Source organism: Eleginops maclovinus, chromosome 23, assembly GCF_036324505.1.
Source record: "Eleginops maclovinus isolate JMC-PN-2008 ecotype Puerto Natales chromosome 23, JC_Emac_rtc_rv5, whole genome shotgun sequence".
Classification (NCBI taxonomy): domain Eukaryota; kingdom Metazoa; phylum Chordata; class Actinopteri; order Perciformes; family Eleginopidae; genus Eleginops; species Eleginops maclovinus.
This window is the reverse complement of record NC_086371.1, coordinates 24964870-24989641: the sequence shown is the minus strand read 5'-3', so window position 1 is coordinate 24989641 and position 24772 is coordinate 24964870. Positions and strand designations below refer to the sequence as shown.

General features: G+C 40.9%; 1 protein-coding gene across 3 annotated transcripts; it reads right to left on the bottom strand.

The window, feature by feature from the left end:
* Positions 1-1138: 1138 nt before the first annotated feature.
* Positions 1139-23345, bottom strand: csnk1a1 (casein kinase 1, alpha 1). Of its 3 annotated transcripts, none has more exons than XM_063876132.1 (11): positions 22605-23345; positions 22290-22396; positions 15089-15215; positions 14538-14636; positions 8682-8765; positions 6265-6404; positions 6095-6173; positions 5654-5728; positions 5469-5575; positions 4950-5098; positions 1139-1898 (listed from the first exon to the last, which is right to left on the bottom strand). In XM_063876132.1, exons 1-11 carry the CDS (start codon positions 22725-22727, stop codon positions 1891-1893), a joined length of 1098 nt encoding a protein of 365 aa, XP_063732202.1. In that variant the 5' UTR covers positions 22728-23345; the 3' UTR covers positions 1139-1890. The 3 variants fall into 3 exon arrangements, with proteins under 3 accessions (XP_063732202.1, XP_063732203.1, XP_063732204.1); XM_063876133.1 differs by having other exon boundaries at positions 4986-5098; XM_063876134.1 differs by lacking the exon at positions 8682-8765 and having other exon boundaries at positions 22605-23343.
* Between the last annotated feature and the right edge of the window lie 1427 nt (positions 23346-24772).

The window sequence follows — 24772 nt, the reverse complement described above, 5'->3', positions numbered from 1 at the left end:
CTATTTTAGATCCTGAACTCAGCACCCTCAATAACCCACACCACCACTCCAAAACTGTCCAAATCGTCCAAGCCATTTTAAAAATATCGTCTACATAGGCTAAAATGCTAACTAGTGCTAATTAACAAAACGTATGCTGATTGTTACCCAACATATGCAAGTTAGCTTCCAGCTGTTTTTATGTGAACTTTGGGGTCCTCCATTTCAGGGTCACCTTGCTGGCAGCTAGACTACATGGTTCTGGATCATCAGACCATAAAACCTTGACCCACCTCTGAGCCGGGTCCCTCTCTTACTGTCAAACTGCAGAGGCTTTGGTGTGGATTTCCCCAGGTACCATGCAGAGAGGATATGGATGACTGGAGCTCCTCCGCTCCTCTCAGCCTCTGAACTCTGTTGCTCCCTCTGCAGCGGGTCCTGTCTCTCTGTGGCCCCCCCACTCGTCTCCTTGTTCAGATGCTGAGTTTGAGGGTCTTCTTTAGGGGAGTGTACTGCAGCTTCACTTCCTCACTACTCATCCAGCAGTGCACAGGGACATGCACACATCTCTCATTTTCCTTCTGATCTCAAGCAATAACTTTTAAACTGAGATAATACAAGATTTAAATAATGAGATCTGCCCAACCGAAAACAAATATTACAGAACACAATACCAATCACCTGTAATCCAGAACAATTAAGTGCCTTTCAAGCCACTGTTGATACATGTCAGTTTTATTTAATACATTTTTACTATTATGTAACCAATACAAATCGATTTAAATCACGCCATGAACTTTAAATGTTCAAACCCTTTACTCTTCGTGGAACCCGTGGAGCTCGCTCCCCTTCATGTCTACAACAGTGCCTTAACCCCTGAGCCTCACCAGGGACCAGTTGAACCTAAAATCCTATATAGTGTGTATCTGAAGAGCAGTGGAGGACAGAGGAACCATGCTCTCAGGTCAGGACTCCTCCACTACACTACAGCTATTATCTCACTCTTAGCATCCAGAGCCCCTTCGGATTTTAACACTTGACTTAACTTCCAGATTGTTTTAACTATGTCATTTGATAAAGAGAAATGCCCAAATCCTCCTCCTGACATTCAGAGACGGTTTCCTTGTGAAGGTGCTGGATAATGACTTGTGCTTGGAAGTCTGAGTTATGTAATGTTTTTATTGGTATTTTGGAGAAGACCATTTTACAACAGATTTAATAATAATTCAGAGCTCTAAAGAGAGGGAGAGAGCCAGAGTATCATTCTACCATTGACTGTTGCCATCCGCTGCTTATATTGTCGACAGGCAAACTCCTAATCACCATAGGAAAACAAAAAGAAAACAGGAAAGAAAATCCAACATTTTGATTTTTTAGTAAATAACATCCAGGGTTGCATCATTCAATTATTTCAGAAACAAAAAGGGAGAACAATTTTCATGTTTACATGTTTTAACATTTGCTTGGAAAGGAGGGAGTGAAAAAATTGAGGAGTGAAGGGGGGGAGAAGATGCTGAGAGGCTTCCACTGGGGGAGAAAAAAAGAGGGTCAGCTGACTTATCTTCTTAACTTCAGTTTCCAAAGAAACCTCACAAAAAGTCAACACTGAAAGGAGGACAGAGACATGGATGGATGGATGGGGGGGGGGGGGGGTCGGGGGCAGGGGGCTACAGCCTCCACATCCAAAAAAACCTGCTTTTTCATTCTTCCTTTTCTTTCGGAGTGCAGAGTTTTATTATATATACATATGAATATATAGATGACACAGCTGACAAAGGCGTGTGTTAATCTATACATTTCCATTACATAGATAGTTATTATGGAAGGGGACACAGACTTTCTGTTTGTCGCTTGTCCAGGAAGAGACTTGTTGGTCCTGGTCACCAACACTGCTGCACCCTGCTGTGGGCCTCAGAAACCTACAGACACAGAGACACACACACAGTTAGCACACACACACACTTCAGAGTACAGGATGCTACACTACAGCAGAGGAGTGGAGAGAAGGACAGGGAGGAAAAGTCCAATTCATCCGGGTCACCACTCTGCTCCTCTGATCAGCCACAGTAACACACACCAACAAGGGGGAGTAAAAGGAACAGAAATACACTAAAGCATAAAGACAGAAAGAGTATAATAATGCAAAAGATTTAAAGACACTCTGTTGTACAGCACTGTCTGCAAGGACGATAAGGCAGAACACTCCGGTATCTGAGAGGGACTCTGCTTAGCTGGGCGGGTTGTGTCTGTCATATCAATACGCCCTTGTGTGGCTGTGAGATTCACTGACAGGAATACCTGAGCCAACATGGACAAACAGGTGAGCTGTGAGCATTTGCACAGAGAATGCAGAATGTGGCAGTTAGACGCACACTGAGGACAGAGGACCTGTGACCCATCATTTTTGGGTTGCGATCGAACTAATAGCAAGATGGTCCCCCGCAGAAGCTGAGGCTACACTGTCATATATCTTTACTGAACGGCAGCGCTCATGTGCTATGGGCTCTGATCACAGCGGCTCAGTGTTGCACACATCACACACACATACTTTCTGGTCAGGACATCAAACACTGCGCTGTGATAAACTCTGCTGAACTTTACTCCTGCATTGCACAGTGCAAGAGGGAAAACCAAAATGCACTGAATCCAAGTGAAGAGCATTTAGTTGGACATTAGCAGGAATAAAGCACAACATGGAAGTAAAGCAATACTCTTTGTTTACATATTAAAAAGTGCAATATGTTCATTTTGTGCCTACAGTCAATGAATAGTGAGGTGCTGCCCCTTTAAGATACACCCAGGGTGTGAGTGGTTAACTCAGGTATGACAGGGTGTTCCCTCTAAGAATTTCAAGAATTTGATTCCCTCAAATACTCATTCAACTGAAAGTGCAACTCCACCAGTAATTCATGTGACATCTGCCGGTTCATCACCATGGAAACTGTACCGACTAGTGAAAACTAAAATAAATGTGGCTTCCTAAGAACCAACAGTTTGGCGTGGGGATCACTACTCTTAAACTTCATGTTTATTGCTGGCAAAAGTGTGCCTTTTAAGTGGAGTGTTGGGTGGAGTGAGACGTGTTGGGACAGCTTCTGATGAGCGGTTTCCCGTCCGGTGCCGTGTGATGCTCCATCAGGAGAACTGACTGACAGGGAGAGGCAAGAGCAGGAGAACTTGTTGAACAGCACGGTCTGAATGCTCATTTGTCTACCTCCCATTACCTCGGTTTGGTTTCCGGACCGATGTCAGATATCTTTAAAAAAATGTAAGCTAGCATTCTGATTAAGCCAGCGCCTTACATTCTGAACATCATAGACTTTAAAAAAGAAGCCCTCGTAACTGCAACAGGAAATGCAAGAAGTATGCAGCCATATTAACCAGGTGTGGTTTAGAGTAGCGGTATCTGTAAAAATGGTTGTGTGCGGCTGCTTTCATTGATGTCATAAAATGATCTAATCACTGAAAAGAAAACATTACATTTTTTAACATTTCACATAAAATGACATGTTAATGAACAGAAACTGAAAAACAAGTCAATTAAAGATAATCTAGTCCTGAAGAGGTGGGCTCCAACTGATGTTGTGCTTTGAGGCCCCTGGCTGTGTAAGTAAAAGTCACATTCATTTTCACAAAGACAATGTAACTTTATTTCATTAACACTGCTGCAACTCGGATCAGCCTGGCATTAAAGTGCATTTCCTCTCCCCATGGGATGGTTCTGGACAGTGGAGAGAGAGGAGATGTGGACAGTCTCTCCCAGCTGCTCTGTATCAACATCCTATCTCCAGCCCCTCGGCTGTAGCGTCAGTACCGGAGATCAGGGGGTCTTCACCTGACCGGGTGCCTGTGTGTTTTGTGTTTGTGGGGGCTGAAGTCCGGAGCTCTGCTCCACAGAGGTTGCTTAGTCCCTGGTTAATGGTGAACTAAGTCTCCACTGAAAAGAAGGGTCGGGCTAATTCTGCCAATAGCAGTTATTAGCAGTCACAGAAGCCACCAATACTGATATTCTGTATGTTTGCAGTCAAAATTATCATGTGTAGAATGACACTAAACTTTGCAGCACTTAATTAAATGCATGCTCATATTCCCATGTTGCACTTCTATAACTAATCACATCACCGTCAAGGGATATTGTGGACAGGCTTGTTGAAAGAGTGTCTTAAAACTCACTACAAGTTACCTCTCATGTCGAGCTGACAGTGTGCTTAAAGCAGATTTTAAGGTTACTTACACCATATGCATTTACCATTTTCTCCATATTTTTATCCCCCATGAACCCCCCGTGGCGGAGCTGACTAAATGTCAGCCACACAGGAGAGCGACTGTGGAATTAGTGACAGTTCACAGGTTCACCCTTCAGTCCAGCCCCGAGGGACCGATTCTCCCCAGGGAATCTCCTTGAGCCTCACCTAGACTTCCTCTGCCTGAGCCCAGGTGTGTGATCAATAATGGTGCAGTCAAATACAGGAAAACAAGCGGAAAGAAGCAAAATCAATAGGTCTAACATTGTCCAGTTTTAAGAGGAAATGTTAATAAAGAGAAGGGTCAGAGGAGTGTTGGTAAGTTGGTCCGCATTAACAGAGTGGTAACAAAGAGCCTGTTTTCCAACCCCAACAAAAGGAACAGAATAGCATGGCAACAAAGTTAGTAGTCAAATTCCCCAAGGACGTGCTTGCTTCTGCAAGACAGACCAATTGAACTAAATGCTTATATTTGGGATGCTCTGTTCTTTAAGGTGCCTCCTGAAACTTGTAATAATGTTTGGCTTCATTATTCCAAAAGGAATAATAAGCTACTTTTGAGTTCCAATTTGGTGTTTTACTCTTTAAAAAAACAAAACACAAAGGGCACTGGGGTGGTGGTTAGGGGTAAACAGTATCTAATACTCCTTTTTTACAAAACTGAATATAAATATATATGAGCAATTGGTGTCTGTAAATAACGTCGCTTGGCTGTTTGCTACTAACCTTTCATGTTAGGCTTGGGTTTGTCAGTTTGCTTGCCTGTGGGGGTTTGTGCCTGCTGGCCCTGGCCCCCGGAGGAGGCCCCTTGCTGGGCTGCTTTCTGTTTCAGCATGGTCCAGTCAAATGTGTAGTCGTACTGGTGGTTCAGAGTCCTTAAAAAAAAAATAGAAACACATTGGCAGCACACTATTAACAACAATGAGCGGTTTGAGAGAAGGGAAGTCCTTAAGAATAGAAGGGAAAAAAGCAACACTAGAATATGGTGACGGCATAGAAACAGTTCTGCACTAAATAAAGCCTCCTTTGTTGATGTGTACTACTTCAAAAAAATAGACCCAAGATTTATCGCTGGGACTGCTTCATTTCATCCGACTGGACTGAAGCAGCCTTTAGTGAAGATTTGCCACCTCTTTTTACATTCCTTTTTGTCTCAGGTGGTACTGAAGACTTGCATCAACCCTGGTATCAAAACATTCCCCAGCAAAAAGGCCTTTTCCCAGTGTATGTAGGATGTGTGTTTACCTGAAAAGGATGCGGAACAGTTGGCGCAGGTACATGTAGTCTGGAGCCTCCTCAAAGCGTAAGCCGCGGCAGTAGTTCAGATACATAGCAAACTCTGCTGGGAAACCCTGAAAGCATCGAGTCATATGTGAGTTGTGTGAATGTCGAGGAGGAACTTTTACACTCCATGAGGACCAGGTTCTTACCTTACAGAGGACCTCAACAGGGGTGGACATCTTCTTCTCTGAGATTTTCTCATACTTTTGCTTCTTTGTGGCAGCCTGACAAATAGACACAACATTAGCAACAGTCCTAGAGACATTCTACCACTACAACGTCTCTGTATACTCTGAGACGATGACTCTTTTGCAATATAATGCAGTATCAGAGTAAGCTACGATCACGTTGACACCACAGGTCATTGGCTGCTGCTAAAGTTTATTTACACAGCACATTTCTAATAGGCAAGTCCAAGTGCTTCCCGAGAAATAATATAAAAAACATGTAAACATAATAACACAAACATAAAGTGACACTTATATTTTAAAAAGTGAGAAAAAAACACCGTAGTAATAATTGTGCCTCAACATTCTATAATGGGATGCTGCGTAAAGGTGATTAAGGAGCATGCCAGTCTATTTCCATACCTTTAATCCCTGCCACGGCAGACTGGTTCTGTTGAAGTACATCAGCACGTAGCCCAGCGACTCCATGTCATCGCGGCGGCTGCACACAGAAATAACATCAGTTGTTGAGAACTAAAATCAGGGCATAGCTGCAGACATGTCTGTTTTGAGAGCAGAATAGGTGCACAGACCTCTGTTCAATGCCCAGATGTGCGTTGATGGATGCGTAGCGTGCTGTGCCGGTCAGGTTCTTGTCTTCTCTATAGGGGATGTGCTGCCGTGTTCGGTTGTCTCGGTACTTCTTTGCCAAGCCAAAGTCAATAAGGAACAACTGAGAGAGAGGGAGAGAACACATGCTGGTTATCCATCAGTGACTTCACACTGACAGATGAGATCCAAAACAGACAGTTAGCTGGGTCCTGCTTTAATATGAATGTTGCTTTATCAACTGCATTGATTGAGGGGCTGCGAGTTATACGTGTCATATCAACATCCCTAAAAATAACATCACCTTTGATAGCTTCAGTGTAGTAAGAAAGGCCTGACGCCATAGAGAAACTTGCCAACAGACACTTTTTTAACTCATTTTATATAATATTAAGTGCAATTTAGTTTTTCATTGAGATATGAGATACCTTTTGAGATATATTTTACAAAACGTATTCATGATGAAGTTACCACAGATGTCATTATGCTGTGAGAGCATATTAATCTAGTGTTGTTAGGTGTTAAATAATCAGATATTGTCAATCAAAATGAAAGGTCATCTGTAGTCCGTGATGTGATGGCTCATACATATTCCAGTTACTATCAGTGACTATACACAACATGAACACTTCATGAATATGCAGACCATAGCCAACCCAACCTCACCATGCATGAATGCTTACTGCTAATATGAACATCCAGACAACACGGCTATTAAGGGTTTCCAGGCGAAGAAAGTTAACCATGTGAGACAATTAGCAAGATAATCTGTCCCAGCAAACCAAGAGTTCAACGGGGCTGAACCTGGCAGCTCTGACGTCTTGCTGTCCTGTGTAGGCTTATCCATCTTCATACATCCCAACAACATTTAAAATAAGCCCTATAATCCATATCTTTAGTCGGTGTTTGCCAGAGCTGTCCCTTTTAAAACCTATGTGTTGCTGTTGTAACTGAAGTAAATGAAACACCTCTGGAGTGCATGTTCAAACTCTTTCAAGACTAATGTCACACACCACTGTCCAGGTTTGTTCAGAACGCTGCTATTAAAAAACTAGTTTGTGGTCGCTATAAGATCTCTAAATATCTTTAACCTGAATGTAACCCGTAAGGAGGTCAGACATGAGGAAGCTTTTATTTCTATCTTACAAACAAGTGTCTTTGAATAGTATCGGCAATGTTTGCAGAGCAGATCATCTCCAACAGTAAGGTGTTCTCATACAGTGCTGACAGCAGGGCTTCAATAGACATTAAACCCAAAGACAGAATACATATTGATGTGAGATCCTACACTGAGGTGGGAGGCAGTAACAGGAACAAGGGAGAACAGCCATGAGTGAAGAGGAAAAAACTGCTTTTATCAAACTATATGGGATATCATTGGGAACCCGTATTGAAACGCTGTTTCAAACACACACGCTTGGAGAGTAAGACATTATACTGCCCCTTTAAACAACATATAGAAAGTTCTTGTCCATGCTCACTGCTACGTACTCCAATCAAATGTGACCATACCAGACAACCTGGAATAGCAACTAACACAATGTCTCCAAAGTCTGCTACACCTCAAACACATCAGCATACTTGCAAGTCAAATATATATAATAATTGTCAAATTAATCAATATTGACTATGCTAGCAGGCCGGGCTGGCAGTGGATTAAACAAAATAGGCAAGAGTTTTTATTAAACAAGTTAAAGTTAACATACTTTAATGAAGCAGCTTTGAAGTAGTCTCTGTATCTTAGTGAGTGGCATGGAGCTTTCAGCTTTAAAACTATGTACATTTGAAGGCGGGTGTGCAACATTTGGATACATTTTACATAAACGGACTGTATTTATTTTACTTTAATTATGACAACTGAAGTGATACATTTGACTTTGTGGTATAGGTGTCCTATAACATTGTTATTTCAGAGCTTTTCTGTCTATCCTTTAGGAGTGAAAACAGGGTTAAGTCAGAAGGCCTGCGATCTAATGATACAAGGATCAGGTTAAATGAAGCTCAATCCTGCCTCAACTCTGGGATTAGGCCTGAATGACTATATATAGTGAATCATTGCACTCGACTTGGATAAACGCTTTCATAACTATCAGCAATAACATTACATTAAAGAACCAATAGGCTTTTAAAGAGGGCAGGAAGCCATTTGAGCAATGATTAAAGTGACTGGGACCATGTATCATTAGAAATAAAAACAGTAGCTACTCCCTGGGCAAAACTAGGATCGTTAGTTTCCTACCCACTGTGATGAAGTGAATACTGGGTGGGAGTATACATTGGGTATTATGAGTGCAATATGGGTGCTGGTGGTCTGACTCACTCTAAACCTGTGTATTTAGGTATGATAGCAAAGCAAACAACTGCTGTAGTGAGGCAGCTGGTGTTGTGGTAAAGGTCACACCTGGTTTAATCCTGAGAAAGGTGGGTCCTGAGAAGAGCTAACAGCCAAGCTTCTTTTCCTCTTCCCCACTGACGAGTCTAAACACTAGGGCAGACAGTAGAGGGGCAGGGGTCAAAATCACAGCCTCTATCCACCTTCAGTCACAGTAAGCATGAGTACAACAGGCACTTCTGGTTGCACCCACATGGTTTTCTCCCATTGATACAACTAACAGTGTCCTGTACAGCTAGGATAGGCTGGAACTACATAGGCATACAAATCCAGTTTAAATCTTTGTGGTACAGATGTGATCAGTCTGGCCATCAGTCCAGAAGAAACCACATCACTGTGGATTTCTTCTGTCAGGACAACCGCAGTAAGATCAACCCTGTACAACAAGCCTCTAGTTATTAGTGTCTGGAAACATGGAGATGACTTCAATATTATGCCTGACAGTGACAATGAACACCAGTGCAGACAGGCAACACCATGGCTTAGAAAAAGACCTGGGGAGAGAGGGGGGTTGGGCAGCAGATGGCAAAGGGCCCATGGTTGTCCATCTTCCACCAATTCACCCTGGAGAGCGAAGTGGATATCTGAACCAGGTTGTTCACAGGACAACACAAACATGGGGAGTTGTTGTCACGCTTACGTCAAAAACAATCAAACGCAGCTAAACATTCGGGGTTTAGGTCTGTACTAGTTGTTAGTATTGGAAAAAATGTATAGTGAGCCAGCTATAAATTGTGTAATTAAATAGATACCTGTATCACACTAAGATGCCTCTAAAGAACATCTAGAGCTAAGATCTCCAACTCTCTCATATCCGTCACTATGATGGACCAAAGTTCCAGGCATATGGTTAGCTGTCATATTGTGATATGTTTCGCAGCATAGCATTTTAGAAACAAGTATGGACACTTGGTCTGTACTGGAGCGCAACGTACTTCTATAATTCATTTAGGCGTCATGAAACAACGGTACCCCAACAGCAGCAGCTCCCCCTCGGGACAAAGTGCCTCTACAAAGACGAGCTTGTTCTCCACATTAGTACCTTTCCGTACCAACCAAACCAAACCAAACCGTTTTGGTGCTAGCACTTGTTCGGGGCATGGTCCCTTAGTTTTAGCAGACAACATGAACATGTGTATGGAGACCAGTTTGACCCTACATGCACACAACTTAAGTCACACTCAGCCATAGACTAACCTGAAGCAGAGGTGTTCATGATGAAGCGTATACGCGTAAACTGTATCGTACAAAGAGGGCTCACTCAATATATAACACTAAACTATTAAACACTTGACAGGACATGGTAATGAACAGCATCACTTGGTCCTTAGCACATGCTTATCAGGACTAGCACATGTTGGCACTTAAAAAATAATTATTTATGACTAGTTTTTGATCAGCTACTCACTTGTTTTGTAATGATTCTCTTTTTCAAACACTCTTAAACCTGTACTTTTCGATGCACAACTAGAAAATCCTGCTAGTGTATGGTGCAGGGAATGTTAAAAAAATGAAATACTAACTAACAGTGTCCTGTACAGCTGGGATAGGCTGGTTAATGCATGAGATACATTGCCCACAGTACTCTGTAGGTACGGAGGGTTAAAATTCCAAACTGCCTTTGAAGCAGTCAACAGGGAATTTGGGGGAAAAAACAAACTGCGCAAGCTAGGGAAGATTGCCAGCACAATTCCTGTGTGTGTTTTTGTTCAGGTACTTCACACAGATCTGTCTCCCGCCCACCTGCAAGAAGAGAGAACATTTCTGCCAGAATTTTGAAATTCTAAACAGCGACATTGGATGCAAAAAGAGGAGGAGCATAAGATCTGGAGTTGTTTAGCCATGTATTGCTAATCAAACCGAACCATCAGCTGGACTGTCCTCCTCTACATGTAGCACTGGCAGAAGATTTTGCACAGGCAAAATGATCGCCAGCAAAAAGACATCCTGTTTTCTACAATATATATATATATATATATATATATATATATATATATATAGACAGAGCTAATGCTCCCCAAACATCATGGCCTGCAAATGCTAAAATGTTCTATATATTGTGGGAGGCTTACATAGTTTTTGGAATTATTGGCCTGAAGTCCTGATTTCCCAATCATTCACTGTAGAAGTGGCTTTCATCATCAGGTTCCTTCTGATTGCAGGCATCAACCTGGTACACTAATTTAGATTTTGTCACATCCTTTGAACAGACAACACAAACCGTCCAAGATAAAACGAGCTGCAACATTCTGATGGAATGCGTTGCACTGCCGCAGTTCTAATGCAAACCTTCATTTGAACACCCAGCAAGACCCAGTTAGCTCGGATTTGCTGTAAGGTCAACTGCCCTCTATACACTACAAACATTTTCATTAAAGAAGGGAACCTACTTTCACAAATCATGGAAGTTGGTACAACATACATACCATTCTTTTACTCTACCAGACGTTGCCTGTCTGCAAGGGCTCCAAATAATGCAAACAGAATAATCTATTTTAATTTCAGGATACTATGAGTGCATGACTCAATGCAGACGAACAAATGACATCACAAACTGACGGAGAAAATATAATGCAACTATTGTTACCTAAATGAAGATCCTTATAAAATGAACATTTCTTTATGTATTTAGGTTTTATCAATTGTTTCGGCCAACATTCCCATTTCCTAAAAAATATATACTTTTGAAACATTTCCAGGCTACATTGAAAATCCATTGAAATTGTAAAATGACTGGGGAATTGGATCATATATTTTGTTGATTATATTTAGACTTAAGGGTGGATGGAAAACTTGAGATGTTTTGAGTAACAAACCAATGCCAATTGTGTTTTTGGTTTTTTTTTTGTCCAGGAAAACAAATGTGTTTTTTAGCCCTTGAAACAAAATCCTAAAAATACTTTTTTCAAAATCTCTTTGCTGTACTATAATCTCTTTGAGGAGATTTAAAGTGAAATGGTTTTGTCTGTTTCTCTTTGTCCATAATGATCAATTATTAGTCATATTTGATGAATGAATAAATGCATATTTAATAGAATCACATTTGTTATTTTAACATTGTTGTTATTTTTGCTCTGACGGCTGAGCTCTGCTGCCACAGAGACTGAATCAGCAGCGCCACTTTGCAGAGTTTAGAAGTTGGGAATCCTTTAGTGAAGTGAACAGTAGCACAGAGGACTCTCTGAACGTTGGACTGTATCTACTGATCCTGAAAATACTCGCTACACGAGGCATAAACATGCAGCATGCTGTACCCCGCAGCAGCTCTTCACAGAGGAAAGAGGGGACGCTGTCTGAAGGACTCTAAAGTTAGGGCAGACTGCCCTCAGTCACTGTTCTTTAAAATGAAGGTTTGTCAATATTAAAAAGCGAACGTAACCTCTTCCACTCACCGAGCAAAACAAACATCGGAGGCTGCCATTAGCACATCTCACCTTATTTGCAGATGGTGGGAACCACCCCGCAGAGGCATCGGTTCATCCCTAGTTATAAACATCTTACAATTATATGGATTTACATAGGCATTTAGACTGGAAAGGCTTAGAGAGTCCGTTTTCTTAGTTGGTGCACTATCAATCACTTACTTTGCAATAGGTGCAAAGTAAGTGATAATTTACACTAGGAGTCTGCTGTCAATCTTCTGATGCCTGCTTTTGGATTTATAAACAATTCTGTCCTCCATAACCATTCATGAATATTAGAGTTAATACATTTGCCGTGTTGTGAGGCAAAAGACCCCACCCTCATTCCACTACACACATCTACAATGTTTGACAGCTGAATGATAAAATAGAATGAAGTCCCTTAGCTTGAAAAAAACATACAGTTCCATCTAAAAACTTCTGGTTCTGATCTATTAAAGTTCCACCTGCAAAGCACCAATGGTGCCCCTGCCCAACTGAAAGGAGCTCCATTTCAGTTCTGTGCTGGTGCTTGGTTTGCTGTTGGTGTATCTTGCGAACCGCTCAAGAACCCATTTGCTTTCCATCAACTTGATCCCAATAGTTGCCACGTCACGACGTCTCCATTTACCACTTTCAAGGAGCATCTGGACCAACCCAGGGATCGGTAAAGCCGTTAAATCAGAGTGGCAATCCATCAGACACTTTCTTGATCTGGTAGCGACTACTTCTACAACTCGTCATACTCGCCTTGAACTGTTGCTTACATCCTACCCCCATCATCTGAAGTAAGCCTCCCACATTGTCGGCCCTAGGCTCTATAGCAGAGTTAAAGAATTTGTGTAAAGGCCAGAGTCAGCGCCACTGCAGTGGAAACCCCTAAAACCGGTTTGCAAACAAGCGCTAGCTCTGAACCATCGCTGGACCTGCCTCGAAGTAAAAGGGTTTCAAAAAGAAAGTATTTTTCTTCAACTAGTTGCTTAACATTCAACTACTGCTAAGCTAACTATCTACTATTGTTGATTGTCTTTGTGTCTGTGGAGCTCCTCACTTCACACACATTAACCGATGATAGAGAATCAATTCAAAAAGCTAAGGCTCGGACAGCGATAATACATGTGTGCAAACAAAAAGTGTGAAATATGAAAGCAGAAAGAGACAAAAGTTCAATAGCAAGAAAAATAGCAGCAAGATGGACAGCAGCAAACAAAGAAAGCCTAAAATAAAAAGAGAAAAAGCTTCAGGAGAAATGTTAACGGCATTGTTTGAGTTGCATTGTTATTTCAACTGAAGCCTGGCTTTGAAAAACTTTGATATGACTTGCCTAAACTAAAGCACATTACTGAATGGTTGTCTGTAACAAAGTATAACTCTACTGAACAAAGACTAGTTATCATTTTGTGCGTTTAAGGTCAAAAGGACTAAAAAGGTTAATAATTATATTAACAAAATAGGTAAACAAATTATTTGGTTGACAAAAATACACAGCTGTGTGTAGCCTAAAATATATTGTAACCTTATGTCAATGTGTTTGTTAAAGCTAGCCTGAAGTGTTTAATATAGACAGAAGCTTATGAGACAAAACTATAAATTGAATACACAACCACAGCTACAAAGGTAGGCTATTAAAGAATCTTTAAATAGTTTTTCAAAACCATTATTATTATTCATTTTTGTTTTTCAAAATATCATGTGGTGACTGTCAAAGCTTAACTGCTGAAACTGATTTAAATAACCTTATAATCAGTGGGAGAAAAGAGAGTAACTGCAACTTCTGAAAAGAAGTGTTGCAGAAGACTGCAGAGAGAGGTGGAAAGGAATTAGCTTCCACAGACGAAAGCCCAGACAGAGTTATAAAAGATGAATGGTAAGAGACACTAAGCCTAAGAGAAGCATTTAAGCAAAAGGCTGGTTAGATATGTTCAGCTGAGAGAGCCAACAAAATCAAAATGGTCTTGTTATGTCCGTGAAAAAAAGCCACCATTAACAAAAACAATGAACAAATGCTACAGAAAAAAAAGGCTGATATTGTAGGTCTAGGCGAATTGTCTTTTCTGAGGATTAAAGAAAAAAATGATCCAGTCAACTACATTTAAGGAGACTTTTTTTTCCCCAAATAGAAGACAACATGGAAGATCGGCTGTCTCAGGGCTACATTTGATTGGCACAAGATTAATGAATAAAATGGCTGGTTATCATTTAAATGTAGGAATATGGCGGTGCAGGCCTGACCAGATTTTTCTATTGAGATTACAGAACTCCTCCACTGGCTTTACAGCCATCCAATCTCTCAGGATGGGAACAGCAGATGTATTAACAGTTGCATTAGCCTATTCTCTTAAGATTATTTTACAAATAGGATAACACTTCATTTGTTTTGCTGAGTCAAGAACAGGGAATGTAGCTTTTATATATTTATATATTTATATATAAATAGATAACCAAATGACCTGCCAGATCTTACCTTGTTACAATGACGGCCAATGCCCATGAGAAAGTTGTCTGGTTTGATATCTCTGTGGATGAAGTTCTTTGTGTGTACATACTCAATTCTGCTGATCATCTGAGGAGGAAAACAATGGCATAGTTAAATATTTCACAATGAACAAAGGCTTGTATCCTTGTTCAGTAACGTAACATCAGATAGAACCGTTCACTGCACTGACAAATATTGGTTAATTAAAGTCAACAATAGTTATTTCTTTAAAGAGGGAATTGTTGTGTGTTATAGCAGGAAACACTGTATTCCCAGAGCCTTCATTGCATCATGGACAATGCCCCATTTCTTGATGTTATTGAATGTAAAAACAGTCTGCTGTGGTAACCAGCCTTTGGACTCTGGGAGGGACTACAGTTCCCACAGGAAACCAAAGCAGAGATCATGCTTACTCTTTACACACAGACTAAGCTAGTAGGTTGGAACCAGGACAGTCTCCATTACTTGTTCAAACCATCCTTCAGCCCCATTGGCTGCTGAACATTACACTCAGGTTGATGTGGGTGCGTGGTAGCTACCTGGTCTGCCAGCATAAGGACCGTCTTCATGGTGAAGCGACGAGAGCAGAAGTTGAAGAGGTCTTCCAGACTGGGTCCAAGCAAGTCCATCACTAGGACATTGTAATCCTTCTCTTGGCCATACCACCTGGAGAGACAATGGGGATGTTATGACAGGGTGGAGGGTCTGGGGGTGATCTGAATTAATAACATGTCTGAACTGACTTCACAGGTTGAACAGATCGGAACATTCTCAGCTTTGTGAAGATGTAGGATCTTCGGAGGATCTTATATTTTGCGTTCAATTTAAGGTTCTTGCGTTTCCACATGTTGTGCTGCCAGAAAGTACCGGAACAAAGTTCGGTGACTTCTTTTTCTGGGGGAAATTATATTTGCCGTTCACAAACACACACATTATTTTTATAGGTTCAAGTCCACTGTTGTCAACGTACATGAGCATGAGTTCAGATGACAACCAGGACACTACGGCTGTGCTTAGAGCAGAAAAACAGTTCAACTTTTTTTTAAAGAGGCTCCATGGTGACCAGACGTCTCCTTGATCAGTAGGCAGAATATGAAACAATAAGTGAGGTTCTGATATGTGTAGAGTTCTGATGGTTATACTGCAGCAGCAGCTGTCGTGTTTAACAGATATAATGAGGGTAAACGGTGTCCTCTGTGCGTGAACGACACTGCCTTGTATAAAACCAGTATTTATAAAATGTCATCTTTTTTGAAACCAAAATACTTCCAAATAACAGACGTGCTGTTCTTTTGAAAACGAGTTCTTCCTCTTCATCCCCTTTACTTCCCTCTCCCCCTTTAAGCCATAAGACACCTAGCTCAAACCCATGGGCTTTAACCTACAACCATTCGATTTGTACACTGGGGGGCAGAACATCTAGAGCAGTACAGCTTCATCGGATTGGCCAAATATCTAAATGCAGTGCATTGTGCTTGGCACATGCAACAGTCTACCATTTAAAAAATTGAGAGAGCACTGCAGCATCATCAGTTTCTCTGGTTTTATTATTTAAAGGTGTGTCTTTGAGTTAAATAATTATATATATTTTTATTGTATTCTATAAACTACTGACAATTTCTCTCTGTGTTGAATTCAACAGACACTGGAATGGCTGCCATACATGTAGAGATTGAGATTCAAGAAACATTTGAAGTGGTCTCTTCATTTTTTCCGGAGCTGTGTACCGCAAATGGTGATATAGCAATTGCAATAGATTTTACATATATAGTGCAGCCCCTAAGGGAAGCTGTTGTGGAACTAAAGAGGTGCAAATTAATCCATTTTAGGTCATTGTGTGGGTACTGTAATAGGGATCCTAATTTTTATTTTAACCACTAGCCTACCACTGTTCACCGATCATTAGCCGATCACTGACATGAGTTTAGCTGTGCTGCTTCCTAAGCCGCCCTGCAGCAACGATAACCTGATTAACAAACACTTCATCATTTACCACCAGCTGCAGCGTAGGGATGGAATTACATTTTAGTGTCTAACTACATTTACATTATTAAATGTGAGCACCTAATGGTGTTATAATATGTTTGCGTTGAATAATATTCTTTAATGAAAGGACATTGAATACATTTAAATGTAACTCCATGGATCCTCTTAACATAATCCTTCAGTCAAAATGAGAGTCAGTGAGTTACTAGCACTCCGCCTGAAGATTTTCACAGTGGTTTGTGGTTAACGATGTAGCTTTTTCCAGGTATAAAATAACGTGTGTCCCCTCTGGTTTATTAGCAGCACGTTCAACTAAAAGTATTTGGAGGGGGGAGTGTATGCAGGACAATTGGCAGGGCATCAATTACTTTAGCTGCAACTTGACAGCTGTGCGTCTTACTGGTATACTCTGCCTGGGTTTCCACTAGTGAAGCAAGCCCTTTGGCCCCCTGTGTGTTGCATACATGTATGAGTTTAGCATCAACACTATAGCTGTGAATTTTGAAAACTGCAGTACTGCCTTTACAGTTTCATTACTCTGAATAATACTAACAAGGAAAAACAACTGATAATGATGCTGTCCATTCAATCAGAAAACCTGAGCACATTACAGAGCTTTCCCACACGAGCTGCATGTACAACACATTAAGCAGATTTCAAGAACTATACCATATAACTCAATGTTGTCACCGAGTCCCTGAATCACTGACAGATTGATACATTTTCTGTAATAACCCAAGACCACCTGCCAGTGTTCTTCCAAAAATGAGTTTACGCAATCGTTTCAGCTGGTAAGGGCCCCACATTCTATCAGCTGATCCACTTCCTCAATACAAGTGTGCTTTTTCTATAAGTCTTAGACATGTCTAGGTGTGGCTATCTGACAGACGAATAATAAACAGTAAAGTTGTGATGTAGTTTTAAATGTACTACGAAAGTAGGAAGGGTTTAGTATGTACACAAGCGAGTACTACAGATCTTCATACTTACATTTTAAACAAAGTACCAATAATAAAACTCATTTTTCAAAAAGCAGGAATATATTTTAGAATTTCTAATGTAAGCAGTGTGACCATGTCAGTGGATATCACTTTTAATAAAAATGCTTGCAACACCTACGTGTGGCTTTGCCTAACAACTTTAGCCCACTGTGGGAAATAAACATTACGTTACATAGTTATTGTAGTTTTCCAGTTAGCTTAAGACGCAATTATAAAATAATCCAATTGATTAGATAGGGGAGGAGTGTTTAAAATAGCCAATGTGCACACCTTTAGCATGATCCCAATGTATTTAGTAGTACCTCGCTTGGTAAAAGTAGTGCATGGCCCTGGATTATGCTACAGCGAAGCCGTGGAACAAGCTGAAATACAAAGCCTGTCACTCCTCAAACACGGAAAGTTTGATGACGCGACAATATGAATCTCAGCATTCTCCCACAGCTCAGTAACACGGCTGTCACTTTCTTTATTGTGGGATAACATCATGTTGTCATGTTGCTCCAGGAAAAGGGGAGATCCTCAAAATCCGGGAAGACCATCAGGGGTCAGGTTTATTAGATGCCAAAACACAGTTTGAGGTCGGCAATTACATTTATTCAGACTATCCATTAAGGCCTCATGCAGGCTTGTTAAAACATTCCATTACACATAACAGAGAACCCCGTCTTGAATGGCCAGCTCATGATAGTGGTATGATGCTTTACTGTCACAAGGCTGATTTGCTCTAGTGGTAAAAGTACACCACTTTTACTGTAGCTCTGTTCTGACCGGCATTTGCCAGTGCTGACGGGAATTCAGGGATGCCCCGATTGATTGGCCTCCTATTGTTGTTGGCCTATATTCAGTCCGGCATATTAAACAAACTAAATTGGCTTTATGCATTTCTTAACTCAGGAAACCAACATTGTCCAGGAGAACCAACTATGTGCTACATTGTGAAAAACAAATCTAATAATATCGTAGTAAAAAGCTGCCCTCTAAAACTCAACAAGACAACACCAATATGTAACAGCAAGAGCATTTCAAATCTTATTTAACAATTAAATAAATAACATTTAAATTGACTGTGGGACAGTTTAAATACGTTTTTCAGGACAATGGGGAAAAAATGGTTTGAAGCCGTTTATTCCAGCTGCTTTACAAAGACAAAACATCGTTTTCAGCCATGTATCGGTTTCTTTTTTGCTTCTACACAATAATCAAGCCGTATCTGCAGCAAAAACTTGAACAGGCATTTCTACTTCAAATCAGATTCATATTCCAACACAATGACCCAAGTTAAATCTATAGTTTATGCTAGAATGTAGTTATATGCAAGTTATCAAACGCATACAAAAGTAGTGACAACAACTTTTTTTTGTTTTTGCTAAGCCTCCCTTGTTGTATTAAGTGTAATTGTTTGGTATTCACCAAAGCATTTTGAGTGAAAATATGAGAAAGAATGTTGCCTCAGTTAATTATTAAAGAAAGTGACAGAGACAAAACTACTGAAACTATGTTGGTGATGACTGTATAAATGTAAGCAAGGCTGTACCTTGCTTACATTTATACAGTCATCACATTACAGTAAGAGTGGAGGAGGGGCAGCAGGAACGGCAGGTTGGACAGGCTCTAACAAGTCTTAGCTGCAACAGTAAGTTAACCAGCACACCATTTCAATGAGCAGTCCCTACCAACCTTACAATAAAAGGTGGAAAGCTTTGCTTCAAAACCTGCAGCAGTTATTGTTATTTATGCTAAATGTAAGATGTGATGCTAGTTTTAAAACCCGTCACTACAATTCACTTAATGGTGTCTGCATAAAGTATTTTAAGTTAGCAGCATGTGGTAACTCTACAATGGCCATGAGATTCTACAACAATGCACGATTGGAATGTCACGCATGTATGCTTACATCTATGACAGGGGTTTCCTTACAAAGCAGGTCTAATTTGTTAAGAAGGTGTGCGTGTCCCAGCTCTGGTTTCAACCAAGTCAAGCCTCACAGTCATTGTCTCTTCCCAGCCATGTGCCAGCTGTACTGTATACTGTATAAGGCAGTGCATGGTAGTGCAGTTAGCCAGATATAGAACAGGGATAGGAAAATCAACACCAGTCAAATGTTGGTATTTTCTGTCCGGCACAGGCAGATACTTTGCACTACAAGCTGTTTTACTTAGTGAAAAGTCACTTTTCAAAGAACCCAGTGCGTAAACTAAAATCAAAAACATAATTAAGAAAAGAAAAAACGTTAGCTAAATTAAGTAAAATAGTGCTTTGATTTGTTTTAAGCAAAAATAAAACCGGGTTATTCCCATCTCCGATTTTCAGTGACTGCCTATCACAAAACAATTCAAGAGTACATCGTCATTTTTATTCTTCCATTTTTCTCGGTACACAACATGAAAAATATGCCACATTGCTCATGACTTAAACCATTCTCTTTCACAAACCAATACCTGTGTCTTCCGGACCCATTCAGGTTAAGCATGTTGCCTCAGGACGTGTCAAACGGCAGACTTGAAGAGCAAGAGATCGAAACTTCTATCATTTGATAGGTGGCCAACAGGCTCTACCTCCTGAGCCACAGGGGCACCTCAATGCCGTTTTTCCACCAACCTGGAGCTGGAGCAGTTATTGATCATTGGGAAGAGCAGGCGGATGTTTTTTCTGTTATTTTGCAGCTATCGGATGGAATCAATACATCGGCTACACAGATTGCCATCTGAAGTAAAATCATAACGAAAACTACGCCGGTAAAATATGCCTGTAGAAAACGGCTCATGCCACAATAGAATAGCAGAGTAGTGAAGATAGTGAGAGCAGCCTCGCTTGCTATACATCACCTGTCTAATGCCAGAGACACTTTCAGAACAGCATTGTGATGCCAAACAGTGTCAAGTCAGACTGAAACACATTCACTTATGTGGAGGGGGGGTCTGCATCAGCTGCTCCTGTGACAGTCAGGCAGTGAATATGAATCAGTCATAAGAGGGCACGTAAAAGGTTACGTCATGACGCAGCTCCACTTGAGCTCCAATCGTCGTCTGAGCGGTGGAAACACAAGGGGTGCTACAGGCTAGAACCAGAAAAGCAAAAGATCGGATCTTGAACCGGATCGGTAGAAAAGGGGCATAAGAGGCAGATCAAAGTAGAAAAGAACTGGCAATGTTTTTACATCAGCCAAAAAGATGAACAAAATAAAAAGTTGTTGCTGCACAGCAGGTAGATTCTCTCGTTTCCCAAAACTACAAATCAGACAAGCTCGACTAGTAGAATACAGACTATTCACACTGAGTGACTCAGCAGTCGGGAATTTCTACAAGTAGATAATCAGGCCATGATGTGCAGCAGTCCATTAACCATATGCCATCATCCATGGTCTTCCTTCTAACCCTTCAGGAGTCATTTAGACTTCCTGGTCGGTTACAAAAATACTCACATTTGTACCATTTCAGGAGACTGTAGCCTAACATAGAACTTAATGGCTGTTTACAATGCCCCAACACTCGTTGAACAGACCATCCAATTTGGAAGTTGGGTTTTGCAGTAAGTAAACAGGGGAGAATGAAAGCCTAAAGGTCGATATGTACGCGTCCGACGGTCCGCCATGATGCAATAAATGATACGTCAGTGAGGGTATCCACAAAGCAAAAATCCAAGTATGCCTGCTCCTGTTTCACCCCACACTGTACTTTTGCACCTCTTTATTTGTTGGCCAAAAACAAAACGTCAGTCGTAATTTCAAGCCTAGACGGTATGCACTACTTGACTGTCTGTAAAATGGTATTCAAAGATACAACAAAAAAAAGGCACAAATAGATGTATTTTACTTATAATACAGAACAGGTCAAACTTGAGGGATCTCACTCACAAAAACCCTTAGTATAATGAAAAATCCTGCTGCCATGGTCCTAAAATAGATCCAATAAGATGATTAGCCTGTATAAGACCTATATCATTTATGTTGTAGTGTGTGCACAAAGCCATATTTAAATGTTTATTTCAATTCTATTTTTGTACAAGTATTGGCAACTATTACCGTCATCCTCATTCACACAAAACACTCTACTTGTATCCATCGAGGATCATGATCTCACAATAAAACAGCCCCCTGTGAGTCCTGATGCAGGGCTTCTGTTCTAACGCTGTGTGGATGTGAGGAACTGTGGGCCGCAGCTCTTTTCTAAACCTACCACTGGATCCGTTGGGCTACACCCCGTTCTCAACAGTTACTGCCCCACAACTAAGCCAATTCCATGGAAAGACAAGTACACATAGAGGCTGGAGTAAGCGGTGAGAACAACTCAACCGAGGGGAGAAAACACCACAACCGCGGGGAGAACACGCCTCCACCGCGGGGCTGCGTTGTTGTTTTCGAGTCTGTGCTCGGCCGCCATTTTCTAACAGGGGAAAGGAAGACATGTTGGGAGCTAACAACAAAAGAGGAGCGGCCATTTCCAAAAACATAGCTCGTTTTCCTCACTACAAAACACCTGATATTCACAAGAAAAGCACACATATGGAACAGAATGATACAAAGTAAAGTGTACGCCGAAAACCGACCGGGCTTTTAAGCGTTTGCGAGACAAATATGGTTCCTAGAATAGACTGAGTGATGTGAGGCAGATTAGCAGGCCTAATGCCAGCAGTGCTGCTGCCTCTTTAACGTGTGTGCTTTACAGCACTTACACAGCTAAACAGTGTCATTTACAACAACAAAGTGTCACTTTTTCGAGCAGCGAAACTACATTGTGAAAGCAGGAAAGGTTACCTGATGTGTGGGATCCCGACCCCCCCTTGTAGAATTTTGTACAGCTTGCTTTCGTATAACAGCTGTGGATGTCTGGCTTTCTGTGACTCCAGTTTTACAGCTACCTCCTGAAAATGACAAGCACAAAAATAGATTCATACTAGAGCTCCTGTCACTGTTAGTTTCAGCAGGACACATGATGTATAATGCATTGTGTGGAACGTTAGTAGTTTAATAGCGTAGACCTGCTTCAACTCTGACTCAGACACAGAAACATGGTTTATCACATTTACTCAATGAATATAGTGTAAAGAAGATGTTAATGCATTCGTTTACCTCTCCATTTGTGATGTTGATGGCCAGATATATGTCACCGAAAGATCCTGATCCAATTTTTCTGACAAGCTTGTATTTCCCACCGACTATGAACTCGGCTTTGGAGCCAGTGCTACTCGCCATAATATCCAGCAGATGATAATCTCCACCTGATCACTTTAGGGAAAACTGTGTAGCAGTCTAGCACGATTGTCAGCGGTACATACAGAGTTCTGTGTGTCCAGTTGGCGTTGACGAAACCAAGAAGACTAATGTTAGCTGTATTCCAAAAAGACGTGTCGACAATAAACGGAAAACCCCAGCTGATTTCTTCTGTTGGCTTTTTTCATAGGCTACCGTCTACAATGGATCTTCTTCCAAATAAAACCTCCAAAAACACGGAATGCCGTGTCAGTATTGAAGTATATACATCCAAAACTAAACCCGAAAAAGCTTACGGCCTTCAACAGACACCCAGCTACCTCGAAGTAGCAGCTAGTGAGCTCTAACGTTAGCTCACGTTAGCATCAAGCTAACGCCGTCGCAAGGACCGCCGCGGAAAAATGTCCGGACCTCCTCCGTGATGAGAAGCAAAAACAGCCCCTTTAATTAAACCTCCGATGGTACTGTTGCCTTTTCAATCTTTGCCGTTATTTACGGGAGTTTTCAGCAAACATCAAGGGTCGCAACCGGCTGTAGAAAGCGCAACCCACTCACTCCGCCATCTTGTCTTCACTACCCTTTCTCTCAGCTGCTTTCCGTTGGAGGCGATTAGCTAAGGTTAGGTATCTCATGACCCCTTCAGGTCCTATCGGAAATAATGCAATCAAGGTTTATAATGACACAATATGAACGCTGAATAGTGATTCACAGCTGTGAATGGAAATGGACAGAGAACCTATGATTTCTGCAATTTAAACAGTCAACATTTGTAAAGTTGAACAACAAACGTTAGTTTAGTTTACGCAAACTAGTACCAAATGTTGTAAAGCCACCACTGCCAGACAAAATAGAAATATATATTGACACTAAAACATTCAATTCTGCTGATATAAAATAGAAAAAAGGAAAGTGAGATGGCCTATGAGATAGCGTGGCCTATGATTACACTTTTTTGTATCTAGTTTGACTTGGTAATAAACAGCTATAAATATCCTACACAACAAAAAAAAATAAGGGTTGATCTAAATAATCTGACTAGCTTTTGGGGTAACTATATGAGTTAATGTGTGTAATGGGTTGTGAACATTTCCAAATCGCTGTTCCTGTTTCTCCTATTCTGCCGAAGTTACACGAATGCATCAAAAGGGTGGGGACCACATGTTGCTTCAGGTAAAGGTGAGAACATCAAATACAATCCAGTAAATCCAGTTTAGCTATGGTTTTAGCATTACAGGGTTGATAGTCACAACATTTTTAGAAAGACTGATCATTCATTTTAATTGTCCTTTAACCCTGAAAAAAACCTTACTGTTTCACAGGCTGAATTGTCTTTCCAAATGTCTTTGTACACTTAACTGTATTTCCCAACACAAAGGGAGCCTCATCCCAAATGCTAGCTTTTGTGACAAGTAGATTAGATAAGAGTTACTTTATTGATCTCAATTTGGGAATTGTTGTCGTCACGTTAAAACCAGGCATTGCACATAATGTGAAAATAAAACATATATGTTTTTATTTTCATATAAGTATAGGAAATACACAGAACTAAAACTAAAATGTTGATAAAAATCGGTTGAAATAAACACAATGAAGGGTCAAATTACAGCCAACTGATTTTAAAAGTAGGATACTATTTACATAAAGTATGCAAGGAATAGCATATTCAATTAAATATAAAAGGTAAGAAAAGTTCAGTTATAAATTATAAGTCCAGGTATCAAAAAAAAATATGGAGCAGTGAGTTCTCTGCTAGCCAGAGGGTAGGTGTTGTATAATGTTATGGCTGTAGGCAGGAATGACTTCGTGTACCTGTCCTTGTGACAGCCGAGCTGGGCAGTCTGTTGGAGAAGGAGTTCCTGTCTGTCCTGCTGGTTGAGAGGGTGGGCGTGGTTATCCATAATGGATAACAGATTAATTCAATATATCCAGCAAAGATAACTGGCGTAATGTTGCAGTGGCAATAAGATAAGAACCAGACACATAATCCTGCAAGGATATGATGAAGTCTTATGAAGCCTCAGTGTGTC